General features: G+C 37.5%; 1 protein-coding gene across 2 annotated transcripts in view; it reads right to left on the reverse strand.

Moving 5' to 3' along the window:
- Cps1 (carbamoyl-phosphate synthase 1) overlaps positions 1-21,779 on the reverse strand; it is a 116,402-nt gene that overhangs the window by 76,916 nt on the left and 17,707 nt on the right. For both annotated transcript variants that reach the window (XM_076931724.1, XM_034498207.2), the window contains 6 exons: positions 13,361-13,470; positions 10,303-10,447; positions 9,334-9,423; positions 7,374-7,430; positions 4,294-4,386; positions 983-1,072 (listed from right to left, as the gene is read on the reverse strand). In XM_076931724.1, coding sequence (XP_076787839.1) covers positions 983-1,072; positions 4,294-4,386; positions 7,374-7,430; positions 9,334-9,423; positions 10,303-10,447; positions 13,361-13,470 — 585 coding nt within the window. The remainder of the gene's footprint in view (positions 1-982; positions 1,073-4,293; positions 4,387-7,373; positions 7,431-9,333; positions 9,424-10,302; positions 10,448-13,360; positions 13,471-21,779) is intronic.

The following is a 21,779-nucleotide window of genomic DNA, read 5'->3' on the forward strand; positions in this document are numbered from 1 at the left end:
AAAGAGAAACTCTAGCAAAATAATACTTAATAAAATGCTGCTATAATGTTGTGAAATTCTCCTTAAGGATTTTAAGGTTCAATTTTACTTTGTTTTCTAAGAGTTTACATAAAGCCCTATAGAAGTCTTAAACAATATCAGGACATAATCCTCCTCGCTAACACAGTTCATAATAAAAGTAGTCCAACAGAGGAACTGTCAGATAAACCCTGGCTTTCTTTCATTTCCAAACTTCAATGAAAATAAAGTAAATGATAAGAACAGTCAATCCAAGCTCCAAAGAATAGCATATACTCTCTATCATGTGTGGCTCCTAACTCTTCCCTCGTGTGCGTGTGTGTGTGTGTCTGTGTCTGTGTCTGTATGTCTGTGTGTGTAGTTATGTATGTGTGTAGATGTAGATTGTGTGTATACATATGTCTATATATACATATAAGCATATGTATATGTTTTGCACTGGAATAAGTATGAGTAGAAGTTGGAAAAATGAGAAAGGCCAATGAGGAGGAAATGGGAGACTTTACTGAGGGAATATGGAGGGGCTGAAGAATATGTGATGTAAAAGTGAAAGGGGGAAACTAAAGTAGAAAGCACCAAGTGGATAGGAACCAGGAGGAGGGGGCAGCAAAAACTGAGCATGTACGAAACAGCCTTTAAGTTCTCTTTGTTTTCTAACTAACAGGGTAAAAATAAATAAATTAAAATAATAACAAATAAATGATAAGAAAGTTCCCTTTTTCCATAGAGGTTTTTTTTTTTTTTTTTTTTTTTTTTTTTTGTTCTTGGGGATTTTTTTTTTAAGACACAGTTGTCTGTACCCTTTATTTGAACAGGGATATATGTGTTGTCTTGTGAATCAAAGGCAGCAAGAAGAAAGGAGATCCTGACATTCCCAAATAAGCCTTCTCTCTCCTAAACAAAGGGAGTCAAACAATACATCAGCACTACAGACTTCAGCTTCTCCAGGGAACAGATCTCTTACCTTAACTAGCAGGCGGATGACATTGTTTTTTATCCCACAGTCCACAGCTACCACTTTCGTAGGGTTTCCTTTGCCAAACACCTTGACATCCTGCCATTTAAAGAAAGCAGACACTGAGAGGAGGCTCCAGAGATAAGTGCCAGGCCTGGCCAGTAAATTCACAGAGGGTGTTTGGTGCTTAGATGGGTAACAGATTGATTGTTAACTGCTAGGGAGTGACTGGCAGTTAAAAATCAATTTGTGTAAGAAAAGCACAGCAAATACCACAGACTGTATCCTTTTTTATGAGGAAAAAAAAAGCACTTTGCTGTTTTATATAAACTGTTCATTACAGTGATAAGAAAGATCTTTAGAAAGTTGGCTGCTTCCGTAGTTAACTGCCGTCTTCATGTTTTGCCTCATTAGCAATGAAAGTTTCAAATAGTGCTGCCTCATTCAGTGGGAGGCAGACGAGGTAATAGATACATCATGCCTTAAATCGAATTGCACTGCAGATCATATGGGGGCCCTGAGTCACTGTATATTAGGCTATGGAGAGCGGCTGAATGGGTGAATCAGTAAGAGTCATAAGAACTCACCAGCTAGTATAGACCAACTGGTCCTTTTAGATTACCATAAAGTCCTATGCATTTAAATAGTAGATTTCATAAGAAAAGAACCCAGAGCATAATCATTATCTATGACTTAGGTAGTGCTTGGAGGTAGATGGGTCTTCATAGGCATCTACTCAAGAAGCAATTCTCCAGTCATCAAAGAAAAAAAAGGAACAAAAGAGGAAGAAGCCTAGAGCATTGAGTGGCCACACTGGTCCGGGCTTCAAGAGTTAGCTAGAATACTCTGAATTTAGAATAACTCCATGACTTGCCAACGGTACTAGATGAAAGATGCAGCCTGAATATTTGAAAGAGCATTCGCTTTAACCGGAGTGTCTTCCTCTCCACAAAGTCTATATAAAACATGCATTCATAAGCCTTAAAGTGTGCTTGAGGAAAAGATAAAAAAGGGGATGCTGGCCATTTACTTTTCCCCTTCTGTGGCTGTGCTGAGAAAACACTAAATCTAGGGAATTATTGCTGACCTGATCCATTCGAGCCACAGATAAAGTCTCTCATCAGACAATTTGTAAAAGTACTTATTTAGTCTAAACCTGGGGCTCCTGCTATAAAGTAAAACAATGTTACCATCTACTTGTAGCTACATCATATCGCAATGCGATGACAATTAATTAAACGCTCAACATTTCCAAGGCATATAATCAAACAAAACGCACAAAATTTGTATAACTTCCTGGTACAAATACACATTTTATCACAGCTGCAATGACATTATTCAATTACAAAGGTGTTAACAGAACCAGCTGTTGTCACTATGACTTTCTTCCCCTTGGTTTGGCATAGATTAAAATATAGAGCTGGTGAGATGACTCGGTAAGTAAAGCACTTGTGGTAAAACCCTAAAGATCTGGGTTCAATATCTGGACACCTATATAAAGATGAAAGGAGACAACAAAGCTGCCTTCTGTCCTCCACACACAATCATCACACATATACACACACACACACACACACACACACACAGAGTAATAATAATAATAATAATAATAATAATAATAATAATAATAATAGAAGAAGAAGAATTAATTTAAATGCTCATTTCTATTATTCCCCACCTAAACAAACCTTACAGTCATCTAGCCATTATCATTAGAAATAGTATCAGACACTCTTAAGTACCAAAATCCACAGATGCCAAAACCCCCTTTTCTAAGACCATGTGATATTTTCACAAAACTTGCACACTCTAAGTGATCTCTGGCTTACTCACAGTAACTAATAAGACATAAATTCCATGTAACTAGTCATTGCATTGCAATGTGTTGTTAAGAAATTAGCAAGGAGAAAAAGAGGTGCACTTTAGTATATCACAACTTTCTCAGTAATTTTGATTCATATGCTGTTAGATGCACAGGTCTGGAGCCTACACATAAAGGAAAGATCAGTTATGTGTTCTTCCCATAGCAAATGGCAGAAGCTATACAAAACATCACAGGTACCTGGATGTGCAGATTTGTTTTAGGATTTTGAAAATGACCAATCATATAGTGTTTTCAACTGACCACAGAATTCTTTATGGTGATTTTCTCTAAGCCAGTGTTCCTTACATTTGGAAAAGTGCCATGACTTTATTTCCAAGTCACTTGATCCTTTGCCTACCTACAATCTACTCCAAACATGCTGAATGAATTTCCCATACTTCCCAGTACTGCTCTTCAGACAAAGATACACTGATCGATGAAACACTCTGGATCTCATGCATATCCACTCAACATCCACCAAATTCATTATTCATATAAGTGAATCCTTTGCTTCTCCATATCAAATTATGTAAAACTCATCAAACATACCTAGCTGCCCCAGGTCTCTGCCTCTGTATGCATGGCATTAGTTCTGCCAGAAAAAAAAAAGCTCTATTTCTGTTTATCTATCTACAGAAGCCGGTTCTTTGTGCGTGTTGGCAAGCTGAACACCTCCACTAAGCCTTCAATGATACACCTGTCTGATTTTGCTACTACACCATGCATGCTCTTGCCTTGACCTGTGAGCATTCCAAAGATAGCCTTTAGCTCAGGATTCTGTACATACTGGCTGTCTTGTCTGCTTCTCTCACCTGACTCCTATGGACTCTGAGTTCAGAGAGCATAGCACATAAGATTCATTCACACCTTTGTTTAAAAGACATTCAGTCAAGACCAAGAGGCATGGATCTAAAACATATTCTCTACCTTTGATACATAAAAGCTAAGCACGCTTCACTTTGGAGTTACTTACATATCATTGTGGCCATTAATTATTTAGCTCAAATATAATACAGTAAGTCTTTTATGTGGAGGGATATTTTTCCTGCACAAATGACCCCAGACCTTTATTATTTTTGTCTAATCCCATCTCCCGTTGGAGATTTTAGCTCTGAATCCTGCTCAGTGCCATGTCTACCTCTAGCAGACCTGTGCATTTTCTACTTGATGTGGTCTAAACTTTAAACAAGGAAAAGAGAAGAGAGAAGCTAAAATTATAGGGGAAAGCCTCTAAACGGCGGCCTGGGCTCTCCAAGAATGTCTGCAAGAGAAGGCTACTGACTTTGCATGCAAAGATTTGATAGCATAGCCACTTGCTGCCGTGGAACCACTTTGCCCCTTTAGCGCTGGTGCTGATAAAACATGACCTATGCCAAGATAAAGATTTTAATATTATAAAACTGGTAGGCTTCAAGTGAATGAAACAAACCTATAAAGTAAGAAGGAAATTTCTCACCTTGGTTGAAACCTCGGCAATCAAATTCTGCTTATTGGGATCCACAAAATCCACAGACTGGCCTTCAAATTCGATCTTCCCAAGCATGGTACCCTATTGAATGACAATATTTATAAAATGGAACATAAGAATGCTGTACTGACAGGATAAACCTACAGGGACTATGTACAGCTGTTCTGTCATTTGGATATCTTTATAACGACTCATAACCATCATCAGGTCTTCATCTTCTCAAAGGGAAATGCAAAGTAGCTGGAAGCTACATTTCAGGAAATGAGTGAGGAAATACGATTAGTTCTTTTTCATGACCGGAGGAAGGTAGCAGATAGACACAGTTGTGTTCACATCAGTATGTGCATGTATTTATGTGCAAATGGTAGCTAGATGTCACCTTCAGGGGTCTTTTCTCAGGTGCTATCTACCTGGAAACAGGTCTGAAACTTGCTGGTTAAACTAGGCTAGCTGCTTATTCAGCCACACGATCTGACTGTCTTCATTTCTCTGGCATTATGATTGCAAGTATGTATCATCATGTCCAGGATTTTTCACATGGGTGCTGGGAACCAAACTGAGTTTCTCAAAGATACAATGAAAGCATTTTACCAGCTGATCTATCTCCCCAGTCCTACAGGGAGATATTTTGGAGCAAAGGCCATTGTCTTTTGTAAGCAAAGTTAAATGGCATCAGAATTTAGGTCACCAGGTACCAAACTAGTATAGATAAATCAGAGACCCAGAAACCTGTATCCTTACTTCATGAGATCTAAAACTATTACACAGAAGAGGTAGACAAAACAATCTGTTGAAAAGAAAATATAAAATCTAAAAACTGCAAGGAAATAAACAGAACCTATATAGTTTGAGAGTAAATTTGAGCCTCAAAAAGGGTAAAGAAAATGAAATTTAATATGTCAGAAACTTGTAGAAGTCACCAGAAAAGTATTTCACTATGGTAGTCATGTTAATATGCAGATATCCTAAACTGCCTGATATGTTAGGAATGTTCAAGCCTCTGCATTGTTTTCACAAAAAGCCTTCCTAGATTGAATGTGGCAACATTGTCTTCTTTTATTAGCTGTAGTGTTTGTCAGGATGTCTGCTTTGAACTGCCTTGAAAACTGGCATGCTATACCTGGTTATCTGCCGTTTCCCCACAGTATTATTGTACTGAAAGAAACAAAAGGTTTATTTCCCTTTTAAACTGATTCCTGGGAGAAGTCACAATGTGAACGGGAATTTAAAATGCCAGCCCACCGTGGAAGCATGGTGGGTTTCAGTGCTATTGTTAAAACCAGGGTGCTGAATCGACACCTGAGCAAATTAAACAAAACCACCTTTCATCTTCTCACTGGAGTATGTGGTGATTTCTACCTATGTTTTAAATCCAAGTTACATGCTCCTATATTTTATGCATCCCAAAGTTTGAAATTTGTTTTTATTCTTTCTCTTAAGGCATGCTGTGTGAGATGCAATTTGAGTTTGCGATCTATGAGTAACAAACAGAAGTGAAAGCTAACATACACATTTTTATTATGAGCCAATATCAGCCATAAGCAGACATAACAGGTCATACTGCTGTGTACCATATGCTATTCAGCTAGATTTTTATTTAAAAACCAAAGTCCCTATGACAAAAGCAGAGTTCATCTGAGGCCAGCACATGACACAGAAGGCACATTGCAGACTTGGAAAGAGTCTTCACAAGTCCTGGTGCCTGGCTACATTCTATCCAGCCTGCTACTTCTGCAGCCTGAATTGCATTCTCCACTTGTATTCCCTTCTGGTTATAGATGCTACATCATTGTTTATCATTCCCATACTCTGTTCAGCTAAGGCAACACAAGAATCCACTTCGAATACATAATCTCACTAAAGTCACTTCCTGGGAAAATCATAGGCAGGGGGATGTAAGCAGAAGAACAGCAACATGAGCTGTCCCTGCCTTCAAGCCACAGATGCAGCTATGCTCTCCTGTTGAAGGCAGTGCCTCCTTTCTGTATGCAGACAGCCTGTGTCAATATACTTGTCTTAAATAGCCTTGGGGTACTTGTTTCGGGAAACCCCTTGAATACTCAAATCCATGCTTCTCTGATTCCTCATATAAAATGGTATCATATGTTCATCGAGCCTACTACATCTATGACTTTAAACCATATCTAGGTAGCTTACGGTAGTTAATATAATGTAAGTACGATGTGAGGAGCTACTGCCCTGTATTTGGGGGAGAAACAAAATGTTTTTAAATTTTTAAAACACCTTTTTAATAGTTTGTGCAAAACATACAGGGGCAGAAGACTAACTGTACACACTCTACAAGGACTTCACAACTGGTTTTCACATACTACTGAATTGCACTGTTTCCTTTTTAATGTATTAAAATTTGGTGAGGAAACATAATTGCCTTTGGGGAAATTGTTGAACACTAGTGAGGAAGTGTTTGTTTCTGTCTGGGCTATGAGGATGCATGTAGCAAATATTAGCACAAAGAAGGAACCAGGTGGTGATGATAATCTGAGATAGGAGGTCAGATGTTGTAGCCATCAGACAGGACAGCGAGGATAATTTCGCTTTTTGTTTATTGATTCAGTCAAAAAAAACCTCTCTAAATGAGGTAGCCCATATTCATGATATAAAACCGACCACTAATTCTTCTAGGATTCCCAAGTAACCAATAGCACCAATGCTGTGGAGTTTCTGATTTGCATTCTTTAGCATGGAGAATTCTGGATAGGTCAAATTGTTGTATGCGTTGTAAATACTTCCTCTACTTATTCCACAGGCTCAATCTTCCTCTCTCTGTCACATGAACAGAGAGATAACACCTTGCCTTGTTGTTATGATCAACACATAGTAGGCACTCAACAAGTTCCTGTCAGGTAAGTTGATCTCAGGTCCACCCAGCTACAAACATCAGTATCAAGTAAGCAGTCCTGGAAATTCCATCAGAAAGGTAAAAGAATGTGAAGTAGAACTGAACAGAGAGAGCTGGCCAGATTTTCTCCTTTGTGTATTAGTGAGTCCTTCATGCTCTGGAGGGAAATGAGGAGAGCCATAGATTCAGCTAAAGATGATGATCATACCTTATCCCGAATTATTTTAGTCAGCATTCTTGTATCCACTCCATAAATTGCAGGGACCTGTAAGAAAAAAGTTGCAGTGACAGTGAAAGGAGAGGAGATTAGAGCCAGAATATTGTTTTCAAGTTGTACGCTTAGCCTCATCTATCTTCTTGAGCAGTAAACAACTCCCCCACTCCTTCTGTGCCCTGACCCAGGGTGACAGTGTTGTCAGTTCCAGGGAAATTGCTGCTCTACTTAAGCACAAAACTCCTTCAGTGAAGAGCATCATCAGAATAAAGAACATGAAACTCTGTGTATTAATCCCTTGCTGCTTAACCTCAGATATTAAGTAAGTCACATTCTACACAAATATTCATTTTGAAATAATGAAATGTGTGCACATGCATATATATTTTAGAAATATATGTGTAATTTTATGTACAGCATATATTTTTCATCTACATTATAAAAAATCAATCAGTGAACCTCATAAGAAATAATATGCATATTATTTTTGAGCCATCTATTCCTGGCACACAGCAGGTGCTCCATATATTTTTTTCTGAAGGCTTGTGTTGTATTGTGGCTTTCCTAATATTTGTCCATCTTATTCATCAGTGAGGCAATACATCCACTGGTTTTCTTTTCTTTCCTTTTTTACTGGTTTGAATAAAGACAAACCCAGTATATACATTAAAAGCACACTCTAACAAGCCATGAGGCAGGTTGAAACTAAAATTATTAATTCTAATATAAGAAAACAAGGTACACTAAATAACACACAAAGTGTGCATGTGTGTGTGTGTGCGTGTGTGTGTGTGTGCGTGTGTGTGTGTGTGCATGTGTGTGTGTGTGCGTGTATGTGTGTGGTGTACATGTCAATGTCAGTGTGGGAGAGACAAAAGAGAGAGACAGAGGAGAGAAACAGAGACAGAGAAAGAGGAGAGGAAGAGAGATTGGAAAAAGAGACAGAGAGAAACAAAAACAGGGAGAGAGATAGACAGAGGGACAGAGAGAGGGACATTGAGTGCTAAATAACCATTACAGAAACTAGCTATCAGTGAAATAAAGGTAACTTGTTTTGATGGTTGAGAAGAAATAAGTGATGACCTAGGCCAAAAGATGTGCGTTCTTGTCTTCTTTGTGTTTTAGGAAGACTAGGACCTAGGAATCTAGAACCAAGATCTTTGTTTTTATTTTTATTTTGTCACAAAGGGCTAACATTGAACTCACTAGGTAGACACTCGTTGGAAAGGCAGAAGTTTCTGGGTACTTGACGGTATCGTAATTGATAGTATTCTACACTACAGGATCAGCCACAGTTGAACAAAATCAGCAACAGTGGCAGTGGAGATGAAACTAAATATAGTGGCTCTGTTAATATTAAGAATTCCTAGCACTTAAGGTGAATACTCTGATAAGGAATTGACGTTTAAACTATAGAAAGAATGCAATGTTTAACATGTTTTCCACATTACTTCAAGCAAAATTATAGCCAAGTAATTTTTTATAATGTTTAAGACACAAAATACTTGAGAATCTATACTTGTAAGAATTAAAGATGGCAAAAAAAAAAAAAAAAAAAAAAACCCTGTTGTATGGTATGATTATGTGCCCTACACATGGAGCTCATAGCAGACCTTTACTAAGACCTAGACATGAAGCTAAATTGTAGATGAAATGATAGGGTGACTGATATTGTGCAAGAGAAGAAAGGCAAATTTCTAGAAAGGTTCCCTACTGACATTTCTCAACAAGGTCTGCTACCACTCGTGTGTGAGCGCCACCTAGTGGATAAACTGAAAATATCTCGGTCTATGAAATCAAAGAGTGAATTCTGGAAAAGTTGGATAGGATGCAGATTTGTTGTTTGTTTGTGTTGCTGCTGTTGCTTTAACAAACCCCTGTCTACAGAAGCGATATCCAGAAATGAAGAGGCTCCCAGGCTCCCATAGACCCATAGACCTATCCGGCTTCTCACCTTCTCCTCCTGCAGCCATTGACCCAGACTCTTGGTAGCCAGCCAGTGGTTATAGTCATTACTGTAATTCAGCACCAGCAGACCTGCCACCTAGGAAGACAGCCAGGCATTTGAAAGTTGATTCACCAAACATTATGCACTTCTTGCGACTCATCTTGAAGGTTAATTTTGCATATTTAAACATTTTTAGCACTGATAAGACATTCAAATTTTGAAAACATGATATAAAAAAAAATGTTGTCAGGACTTGTATTTAAGTTTATTATTGTTTCCTTAACGCTACTTTTGAAAAGTGAGTTTACCTGCAGGCCAATCCCCAAATGAAGGAACTGTCACTTTTCAACTGTTTAATTTATCCGTGATGTCGTTCACAATTACTTATTCCATGTAGATAATAAAATAATTTTCTTAATATACATGCAGAAAAGACTGAGAAAATTGTGATTAAATAGTTTAGTTGTGAGGACTAAGTATGAGACCCAAGGTCCTCCAAAACAGAATACAAACAGAGTGAAGTGGCAGTGTATGTTTTAAATTGTTTATATGCTCCATATCTCAAGATATTATCTGAATATCCGTGACTAGGTAATCTAAATGTGTTAACTTCCTATTCATCATATAAATTATCTTTTACTAATACTTAAAAGGCAATAAATAACACGCAGTTGATTATCAAACTTACCTCAAGAGATGATTCTTCATCTTTTACTGCCTCATTATTTGGACTTGTAACAATATTTTATGTATTAAAATCAGTTTCCTCCAAGGCATTAAAATCTAAACTATCCTAATAAATGAAACTTTAACTTGTCAAGTTAAAGACTGTCCTGTGGTATTTAGGAATAAGGTTGGAAACATGGACTTAATACACAGTTTTGTGAGAGAAACTTTGCCTTTCTTGTAGCCTTAAAAATCAGTCAATTACACTTTTTCAAAGAGAGACTCTTAGCACATCATAGCGGGTGCTACCTTGATTCCATCAGATTCCATGTACTTGTTCAGTCCCAGTTCATCTCGTGCAGTGGTATCGGGGGCCCCACCATTCCCAATGATAGGGTTGGCCATGGTGAGGATCTGCCCCTTGTAGGCAGGATCGGTAAGTGCTTCGGGGTACCTGGGTAGACAAGCCAGAGTATCACCACCAAAGCACATATACAAGTGCAAAGTTATCACCTATGTACATATTCTGAGCCATTGAACTCTTCAATAAAAAGACAATGGGGTTAAACTCCTAAAAACTGTCTCTGGACTTTAGCAGTCCTAAAGAAACCTCATGGAAATGCCAAATTGTATCCATAATATAACTAATTATGAACAGAAAAGTTGATTCTAATACAAAGGTGATTTTTATGTTTTTGTTGTTTCACTTAAAGTAACTTAAATTTCTTAAATAATATTTTAATTTCTTACACAGCTATCAATTTAACAATTGCAAATATATTTAAAGCTTCTCTAGTCTGCTAGATATTGAGTAAAAAAAAACTTACACTTACTGTCGAGGGCTGAAAGTTTCACAAATATACCAGCCATTTAAAAGGTGAAAATAATTTTTCAATATACATTATGATACTGAAGAATAACCAAGTAACAACAGCATGAATACACATCCACATTAGAACTCAGTAAATATTAAACCAGGGAGTTAATGCACATAAAAGAATAACTCACAGATACTTGTTTTTAAATTATTTAGTTTGAGCATACATAACAAAGTGTTCAACATTGATAGCTTTTATAAAGTGGAAAGAATATTGCTCATTTCCTGCAGTATTACTGACTTAAAAATTGTCCAAATAACTATTTTAAAGTCCTAAAAATGAAACTGGAAAGGAATGCAGAATTTTAAAGTTGGAGAGCTGTGTGTGTGTGTGTAACATTTTGTGGGGAAGGGAACATTTTCCCATAAATACTAGGAACTAGCAACACTTTACTCCATGCACCTGAAGACATTCTGATTTCTTCTTTCCTGACCTCTTACATTTTGTCTTCTGCAGACAGAGTTCAACCCAATCATTCTTGTGGATTACGACTGAAAGTGAATTTAGGGCCTGAGCAGGATGGAATCGACAGCCTTGAAACCAATCCAATACAGCTCAGATAGCAGTCACCATAAATTCCTCAACCGCATCCAGACTAAGTCCTACTAGAACTAACTTTGTCAACAGAGCACTTTGTCTTCCAGCTCCACATCCCCAGGGGGGATGCAGCACTCATGGCCTCTACCAGCCTATTTCTCAGATGCCTCTCACCTGTCAACAACTGATCATTCTTTAACCAAGGCTTCTACACAATATAAATGCATTTCTTGAAGATGAAAAAAAAAAAAAACCTTAATTATCAACCACCTTATTGAGAGAGCCAGACAGTGGATGAACTCTACATATCTCAATAAAACATAAGGTCTGTGGGCTAACTCAATACAAATGCCTTTCCACATCAAAGGAGGCTTTAAATTAATTTTATTTTCCTTGGTCTCTTTCTTTAAAGGACCTGACCTCTCCCTTAACCATGAGCCTATGGAACTCTCTAGTGAGTTCATAAATGTAGCATGTGCCGCCGTGCTACAGTGTTGGAAGCAAATTAATCCATCAGGTCCTGTTTGACTTTTGTGATGTGACAAGATTTATCACCTGTAATCTATCACCAAGAAGAAAACTCGAGTGCCCTCCATCATTCTGATCTATATTAAACAGTTGTTTGTTGGCAGGTATATTAACACAGCTAGTAATTAGTGCTGTCGAGAATCTTAAATAATTGTCTGACGAAGCAAAACTTCACAAACAGGTTTTATACACTGTAATTTAATGTCCTCACCACTGGGGCTGAGTTTTAAATGACCTGATATTCTTCATTTTACACAGAGAGGTGAGGATTTAGAGAAGATGCACATTAATAACATGACAGGCTTGATTTATCAATATACTCAGTATCAGTTAACCCAATGTTCCTTTCTCCTTTCAAGGCTAATGTGAATTTCCCTGAAGTGTTCATCAAATAGCTCATAAAAGGTTAGCTGACTGACTCTCTGAAGGAAACCTTTTAAGATAATCAAGTCATATTTTTTCTAAGACACATGTGGTTTAAGCATCCAGCTGTCAATTATTTTGTAATATAGCCCTCTTACTTTTCATACAGGGAAACTGAAACTCCAAAAGATTAAGCAATATCTCAATATTCCATTCTTAATTGTTATGTCCTGAAACCAGAAATCCAGCCTTCTGGTCCCCAGATGAACAAATGGTTGTTGTCTAGGTAAGAGCAACCACCCATTAGCAAAACGTAAATGCTAAATTGTGTCAAAAATTGAAAACTATTAAAAATGCTAGGTATGCGGCTAAAAAGAGGAGGCTCAGAGGTTAGGAGCCTGTACTGCTCTGATAGAGAATCTTAGGTTCAGTTCCCAGCACCCATGCTAAGCGACTCAGAACTTCCGGTAGCTCCAACTCTATAGGATCCACTGTCTCTGGTTACCATAAACACACACACACACACACACACACACACACACACACACACACACTTAAATAATAAAAGACAAAACTTTAAAGGAATATTAGACTTGTGTGCCTTTTAGCTTCTTTATCTTATCAGTTCAATTTTTTTTTTCAAAGGCAAAATTATACAAACTGCCCAAGTGTCTCTTGTTAGTTGTGTAGAAATGGGGCTCAGCTTCACTGACAGAATGCCCTATATTGCGATGCTCCACCTTTCCCATGCCACAAGCATTAGCTTCATCAGATCAATACTTCCCATAACTTCACAACCTACGTTTCTAGGATTAGTTTTCTTTTGTTTTGTTTAAGGGGCCACCTAAGCTGCCATGTTGTATTTCCTTCTCAGGAACAGGATGCATACATCTATACCTGCTCTCCAGGCAGGCTACAGCAGGTCCTGCACAAAGCTCCACATAACTACAATATATAATACAATGATGAGGTGACGTCAACCTGTTACCATGAGTTTACATCACCCAGGTATTCTTCTTCATAGAGAAAAAAATAAAGTGTTTGGGCAGAAGCATACTCACCCCCCTAAGCCAGTATTAAAAACCACTTCACCAGCAACCGAGGAGGGATGGCCAAAGGAGTAGCCCTTCATCTTAGTTCCATCTTCCAGAACAATATGTGCTGTCTGTGCCTAAAGAAACAGTTGCAAGAATCTTAAGAGCAAAATACGAAACACACAGGGAAAAAAAATCTGACGATAAAAATACAATAAATAAACATACAGCAGATTCACTGAAACCATTCCACCCCAAGCATGGAATTGTTCTGTGTTACCTGCAACTTTTCTCCAAGTGGATGGCCCTGTCACTGGTAGGTATTTTGTCTTGCTATGCTTGGAAGAGGAACAGAAGCATGTCAATGCATTGCCTATTCTAAGTCTACTTGTAGAGTTGTTGACAAGCCAGAAGTACTTCAAGGTAGCTGCAGAGCCATTGTTGGTAACTTTCCCTTCTTAATATTCCCTATCTGTGCTCAAATACACCTTTAAGGGAAGTTCGTGAGCTTACAAAGGCATCATGAATTATAATGTACAGCTCCTGCTCACTCAGAGGTTTAAAGCTACAAGGAATCCTAGAGATTACCTATTAAATTATGCTCCACAGAGTTCTGGTGTTTGATGGACTTGTCCCCAGGGTGGCCCTCTCCACACCGTGTTATGGTCATGGAGATGCTGGATCTGTATCACTCTGTTAACACTAAAACAGCAGCAAGCACCATGGAACACTCTAAGAGCAGTATTGTATTTTGCCTTTTATTAGAGTTAATTATATCCATGTCTGGTTCTCAGTTTTGGCTATGGGCATCCTGAATTCGATTACTTTGCTGTCTTAATCTTTGAACTAGCTTCTATAAAATTCTTGGCTAAAAGAAAGAACAATTAGAGAAACCTATCTAAGAGGCAAGCAAAGATCACCCATTCCTCAAAAGTGCTATAATTCTATTGTTGAAACAATTTACATCTCAATTTCCATAGAGGTCAAGGGAGAGGGAAAAGAAAATGTGTTAACCCACAGCTCAGGGGACAGAATCTCTAGGAGACACTGTAGCTCATTGTAATATGTGGTCATAAAATACTTCATAGCAACTGAGGAAATCAGAATGACAAATTGGTACTTGATTATACTGGATATTATAATCTGTTAGGATTGATGACAGTATTAGGTTATGCAGTTAAGGTTCTATATCTTTTTAACAAATACACACTGAAATACTAAATCATAATATTGTATATCTGAAATTTGCCTCAAATAATTGTAAGTCAGAAAAATTGATACAATTATATATGAAATCAGTTTGGCCATGCACTGAAGTTGTTGAAGAAAGGCTATTCTTTCTGTGAGGTTAAGTGATCTCATTAAGGGAGGAAATACACCAATTCGCTACTCTCTGTCCCTTAATCATTTTAGGGCTGAAGTCATAGTTTTTAATCTCTCTATATCTTGCTGTTCCACTAACACACACACACACACCAATTTAAAATCAATTTAATAATTGATGGTAATGAGCTTTGTTTCTCTATTCTTCTAGCTTGGTAGCGCTCTCAGCTTTTCAAGTGTTAAAATGCAGAAGCCTGTTATTTTTCAGTAATGTCTGCAGAAATACAATGTTTCCTTTACATCCAAAGTACTCAAGTCTCTTGCCATTGGAATGATTGTTCTTACATGTAAAGTGGTATTTTAATTGCCATTCATCAAACACTATGCTCTTAAATCTCAATTATGTATGAATGTGTATATACAATATAGTTATATACAGTACTATCTTGGTGTTTCCTATTTAAATCCCATTTTTTTAAATGGGTAATTTATTTATTTTGTTTTAAATTAAAAATAAAACACATGGATTTCACATTTGTTTCCTGAGAAAGACAAAAGAAGTTCTGTACTGCTCATTGAAAAGATGTTAGTATGTGGAAATGTGTATTGTAGAGAGGAGTGGGGAGTCACAAGCTCAATGGTCCTTTTAATTAGTTATACTGTGTTTTCCTAGACACTATGTTAAGAAAAGTTTGAAATTTTTCCATCACAAAAGAACCCCAGTGATTGGCAGCATCTGATATCAGTGGTGACGAGATTCCTGTCAGGGGTTTGTTACTACACACTGAAATTTCACTCTGAAAAATCAGCTCTGCTTGTCACCGCTAATAACACCTTATTGTCGTTCCATAATTCATTTTGATTTTTTTCAGTTACTTTTGTGTAATTACAATTCAAGACAGAGGTTAATGATTTTAGGAAGTTTGAGTGCTAACGTTCAGTGTTATTTCCGAAGGTTGGTAAAAGACATTCCACAGAGATGGGTCTCAACAGGGGTGTGTTTATTGGCAAAAGTCCCCAGATAGCTCAGACGTGTTTCACTCGATGAAACCCTTTGGTCCAAGTAATGAAAATTTACTGTCACAAAACATTTTCTACTAGAAATGTTATTTTCTGTTGGTGAGGAAGTCATGTGTAACTGACATGCCTTAAGAAAATAGAAGAAAGAGAGTATGGTCTTAAATAATATTTAACTTAAAATAATCGTACTTAGGCAAGCTTGGCTGTGAATTCCAAATTCAGCTATTATCTATATTCCAATTTATTGGACTTATCCTGAGCTTGTCTGCCTAAAATGTCACCTTTGTTTATGTTTTCCCCCTCCTCTGGCCTACTCCCAACTAGAGCTTTCCGGTTATTGTCTGGTCTCTGCGTTAGATGACATTATTTTAAAGAAAGGTAAAAATCCACATCAGCAAATTCATCTCTTATTACCTTTTTCCACAATTCTATTTGGTTTTTTTTTCTCTCTCTTCTCTTCATGAAACTAGTTTCCTGCCCTGCTTTCCTTTCTCTAAGATACATTTGAAGAGACATTTACTGCTGTTTGAAATAGTCCCAGAGAATGTGTTCAATATGTCTTTTGCTCCCTTAATTATATTTTTTGTGCTTTTTGGCAGTTTTTATAGATCTTCCAATTCTCTTTCCCACTACTCATTACATTGTTACAAGGCTTCTGTTTATTGCCTGTAGTACACTTTATATTCCTCTTAACTATACTAGCCTCCAATGACTCAAATGATGAGTGCCAATTGACTTATCTATGAATTGATGGAGGGACTCTGGGCAAGGAGCTATTATTTAGAGTCCTCTCTCCTAGATAACAGTCCCCCCCTGAATGCCGTTTCCTTCCAGAGACTCCATAGGAATTCACCTTTCACCATCATAAGATATTTTTGGAGCCTCCATCCTGTCAAACAGATGCATAACCTAGGAATTAGATTTCTATAATTAAATTATAATTTAAGTGCCCGCTGCCAGGGCACATTCGTCCCTTAAAAGCTGAAAACGTGGAGAAAGTCTTAATTAAGGGAAGTGTGTATACTTGTAGAATGTCATGAAAGGTTAAGAAAAATCAAAGACCTTTTTAATGATATGGTTCCTTTGTGCTTAATAAAAATGTATATGCCAATAGGACAATGAAGACAGTGCAGCCACAAACCTCTCTGAGTCTCCCCCACACTCTAAGTACCTGTGCCTCTGGAGATGTCCCTAGACTCTCCATATAGTAAAAGAACTAGATACTTTCCTGAAACAGAGAAAACCTTGAGAAACGCAGGATGGGAGTGTGACTGAAATGTCTGCAAATACAAAGTTGCCTAAAAATAGCATGTTTTTCTAGTCCTGCTGTGACTTCATGTCCCAGGGCAGGGTGGTGTCCCTTTCTCTGAGGAGAAGGGGAAGGAGTAATGGGGGCAGGGACTTGTATGGGTGGGACTGAAAGAGGGGAGAGCTAAAAAAGTGAATGAATAAATAAATTAATGAAAAAATAGCATCCTTTTCTTTGAGGAATTTTTTCATAAAATAATTTATACTTTCCTCCCCATGCTTATGATTTAAACCAAATTCAATAAGAAATATTTAGCAAATGTTGCATTTTAAGTCCCAAATTTGAAATGTCCTTCAAGTCTTTTCTCGAATGTCACCTTTCTATAGGTCTCCCTTAATCTCTGTTTTTAAGACTACAGCTTGCCTCTCAGTCCTCCATGTCCTTGGCCAGGACTTTTGTCATAATTTTTCTCACTTTCCAAAAGCCCAGGCACACAGTGATTCCTTTGCTGTCTTATCTTGTCCTGCTAGGAAGCAAATTTCATTTGAGCAAAGCATAATATCTATTTTATTCCCCAATGTGCCCCCAGCTCATCTATTTTATTACTAAAATATTATATTTTTCATATGATACTTACTCTTCATTTTTAGCATTTTACATTCTTAATTTGTTTGTCTAATTTTTAGCTGAACTATTCATTCAAAGATAAATATCTAATGCTATGTGTTATCCAGAAGTGGTTATTGTTGCTAGTATTTCAAACTCAAAGAAATTAAACTTCTTAGAGTCCCAACCCCTGCCTTCATTATCTTTTCATAATCTCTCGAGAGGAGCCACTTTCAAATCACATCACATCCTATAGGCTCAATAATCAAGTTATTTAAGTGGTACACCAATCAAAAGTAGCTCCATCTCAGCATCTAATATCCAAAAATTAATAACAATGATGACTAAAGCAAATGAATAGTCACCCATCTGCTTCTTCATTTAACTCTTCATTACATATAATCATCCTGCTACCCAAGAGAAAAGACTTTCCATTTTCTATTGTGTCCCATCGCACAAGCTAACTCCATGTCTCTCTGCTTCTTCCTATTCTAGGCAGCACAGATAAGGCTTTCCTATTGAAGAATACTAGTCTTCAAATTAATCAATTTGCATATAAATTCCTTTGCTTAGGTCATTTTCTACATGCAATACCTCAGCTCTTACTCTTTATGAGTAAACACCTTGCTTGTGTTCTATTTACATCCTGGTTGTCTTTCCTAGTGTATAGGCTAGGACCTTCAATGATTGAATGAGTCAGAATTACCACTGATTGCCTTGTAATCCTGTTCTAGCATTCTCTCAGTGTGTGTAGATGATGGTGATGGTGATGGTGATGGTGATGGTGATGGTGATGGTGAGGGTGAGGGTGAGGGTGAGGGTGAGGGTGAGGGTGAGGGTGAGGGTGAGGGTGAGGGTGAGGGTGGGTGGGTGTGGGGGGGTGTGGTGGGTTATAGTTGTTTAAGGTATGCTTTCTACTTCCTACTGACCTTTACAGAAGAAAACCTCAAACCTAACCCAACACTGTAACTTTTCAGAAAGAGCTGGCTGTGTGTGACATAAAGTTGCAGTCAACCAAACTTAGGAATACATAGCCACTGACGTGTTGTATTAGAATGTTAGAACACTAAGACGATGTTGTGAAGGGATTTTGATGCTCACTGGATTCCGGTTGTTTTTATCCATCTTCATCTTACTTGAATGAAGACATACATGCTACCTAGGCCAGTACTAAAGGCTATAAGGAAAGGAAAGAATCAACTGAGGCAAGTGAGACACCATTCAGGTATGGTGTATGTAGGTAAACCTGTCTGAAAGTTCTAGAAGATTTCTCAACCTTATTTTCATATTTCCCATAACTTGATTCCACTGGAAATATTAGTAACTACTATGCTGCCTAGAAATCAAATCTTTCATCACAAGCACAAAGGAATAAAATTAGATTTGAGATATATATATATATATATATATATATATATATATATAAAATCCCAAATTCTTTTATTTACTTTTTATATAAAATGCTGGCCATCATCTAATTATTAGAAATCTGTATGTAATAGGAGGAGTGGTAGTAGCCAGGACATTAAAAGGTGAGGTTGAAAAAGATACTATAGAGAATGATTCTTTGTCTGAATTCACTAATAAGGTCTCATATTTGAAATATTGTGTTTGTGCACCAAATTTCTAAATATGAAATAATTGGTTCATTTTTCTCATTCCATTTAAAATTGAAGCTGTGTGGTTTTATCTTTATTGTTGTCATGGCTTATGAAGAATGTTGATATATCCTTGTCACTGATAAATATTTGCATAATTAATTTTTTTTTTAAAATGTACTGAAAGAAACATATACCTGAAATTTTCTCTAGTGTGATTCCATTTGGTGAGGCACCTATTAATACTTGTGAAAGTGAAGGATGACCATTTTCTAAGAATGTCTTTTAAAAGAAATTGATCTCTTGGTGTTGGTAGACACCTACCTTTGACACTGCCTTAATGAGAAACTAAAATAACGTAAACTTGAATGTAGTTGTCTATGTTAACCGAAGTCCATATGAAGTCACATAAACAAACTGACTAGAGAAAAAGCAGTGTCTTCTGTTCAGGCCAAGGTATATAAATTCAAATAGTCATGAAGCCCTGTTGGAATGATAATGTCTGAGAGGATTTTGTGTCACTCAGATCTCCACCCTGATGCCTCCTGAGACAGCTTCCGAGTAGTGGTGGTGAACACGAGTGTGCAAGGCAGTGTCTCTATAGCTACTGGCGAATTTCCTCATCTATTCCTCACAGAAAAAAAAATGAAGTTGGTGACATTAACATCTCTGTTTTACAATTGAGTTGACAGAGCCTTCAGGGAACAAAGATCCTCGTAGTAGTAATTAGAGGAGCAGTCTGTTATTGTTGCTGTTGTTTTGTTGTTGTTGTTGTTGTTGTTGGTGGTGGTGGTGGTGGTGGTGGTGGTGGTGGTGGGTTTTTTTCTCCCCATCTGTCTTATTATCCCTTCCTTCTTTCTGTTTTACAGTTTTTTAAAGAAGAGATTAAAAGTAATTATATCATGGTCTAATCTATTTATAAGAAACTTTAGTTCAAAATCCCTGTGGATAAGCTAACAGGAGACCAGAGCCAATTAAGAATTGCCTGTCTATGAAATGTAAATTGCCAGAGTGAAGTAGCTAGTCATTGGTTTCATCCTATAATCTCAGATAATCCAGACGGTGTTGACAATTAGTCATGGCTGATTCCATACCCTGAGTTTTCAAGTTTAGAAAACAGCTGGGACCACAGATACCAATGTAGGTCAGATGTTTTTCCATTCTGCCTTTCTTCTGGTAAGGACTTGTTGCCCTGCTGTGAGAAACCAAGAGAAGGGATAGCTTCCTGTTGTCAGAAACTCATCACCCTCCTGAAGATTTTTACATCCTGAAACTGAGACAATGAACCAAGGAACAGGCTGATAGATCACAGCTTCCAGTTGCATTGACTACAGGTTTGTCAAACCTGTCTCCCAGTATGTCTCTTACAATGCTACTTCTGGAAACTTCTATTCAATGAAGCAATTCCAAGTCAACAGCATCCTCCCTGGCCCTTGCAATGCCTTTCCAAGTGAGCCTAACTGACAAGAGGCATTTTAACCAAATCATCCATCCAGGATAATATTACTCTCAAGCTGGCCTGTATTTAAGAGTGGACACACAACTGGACACAATCGGCATGAAACTGGATGTGGTGATACACTCATGAAAGCATCGACTCTGAGAGACAGGTGCAGAACAACGATGAGTTCAATTCCAGCCTGAACTATATAGGCAAATGTATCTCATAAGACAAAAAGAAGAAGAAAAGGAAAGAATAGAGGAAACGTAGGCATCTGTTTTATTTGTATCACTAAACAGAAGAGCAACATGTAACGCCTTAAAGGAAAGTTTATATGCACACAGAGCGACAGGAAAGTGTCATGATTGACCTTAAACCAATGTTCAAATTATATCTGTAATAAATAGTATTATCTCTCCTTTTTCAAGACCATATTTGTATTCACCTACCCTAGTTATTATGTTCGCTAAATATGCACAGAACCTGGAAAAAGGAGATCAATAATTTTGGCCAATATGGATCTGAGGGAAAATTCATTTAAGTTAATTTAACCTCTTTTAGTGTAAACATTATAGATACTATGAATCTGCAAGCCACTGAGGTTGTGAATAAGTTCAGGGATCTGGAGAAATGGCTCAGCAGGTAAAGCTCAGACTGTAAGAAGGAAGGCTGGATTTCAGCTCCTCAGAAGCCTATAAAATCCTTCACATGACAGTGGACATAGAAACTCCAGCACAGGAGTGTGCAGACAGGTAAGTCGGGGAGGCTCACTGGCCAGTCAGGGTGTTCCAGGTTGAGTGAGAGACTTGTCTCAAACAATCTGGTGGAACGCAGTAGAGAGAGACACTAGTTGTTGATCTCTGGCCACATGAAGGCACATAGGTAGACATACACAGAGGCAAACCTACATGCTGTTGTTACTTGATAGAAATCTCAAGGCTTTATAAAGAAGAAATGCAAAAACCCCTACGGCCTAGTAATAGTAACTGCTAGCTTTAACAATAAGCTTTGGCACGAATGTCTGTGAAGTTATAGATGTTTTACCACACACAATATTTCAAACTTTTCACCATTTTAATCCTTTGCTCTATGTAATACCCCTCCCGGTTAAACTGTGCTATTTCTTTTTTCTGTATTTATTTCATTATCCATATGATGCCCATTCTTACGTTGCCTGTATGATGAACATTCTATAAATAAGTTCAATAA

Source organism: Arvicanthis niloticus, chromosome 3 (genome assembly GCF_011762505.2).
Source record: "Arvicanthis niloticus isolate mArvNil1 chromosome 3, mArvNil1.pat.X, whole genome shotgun sequence".
In the NCBI taxonomy this organism is placed as follows: domain Eukaryota; kingdom Metazoa; phylum Chordata; class Mammalia; order Rodentia; family Muridae; genus Arvicanthis; species Arvicanthis niloticus.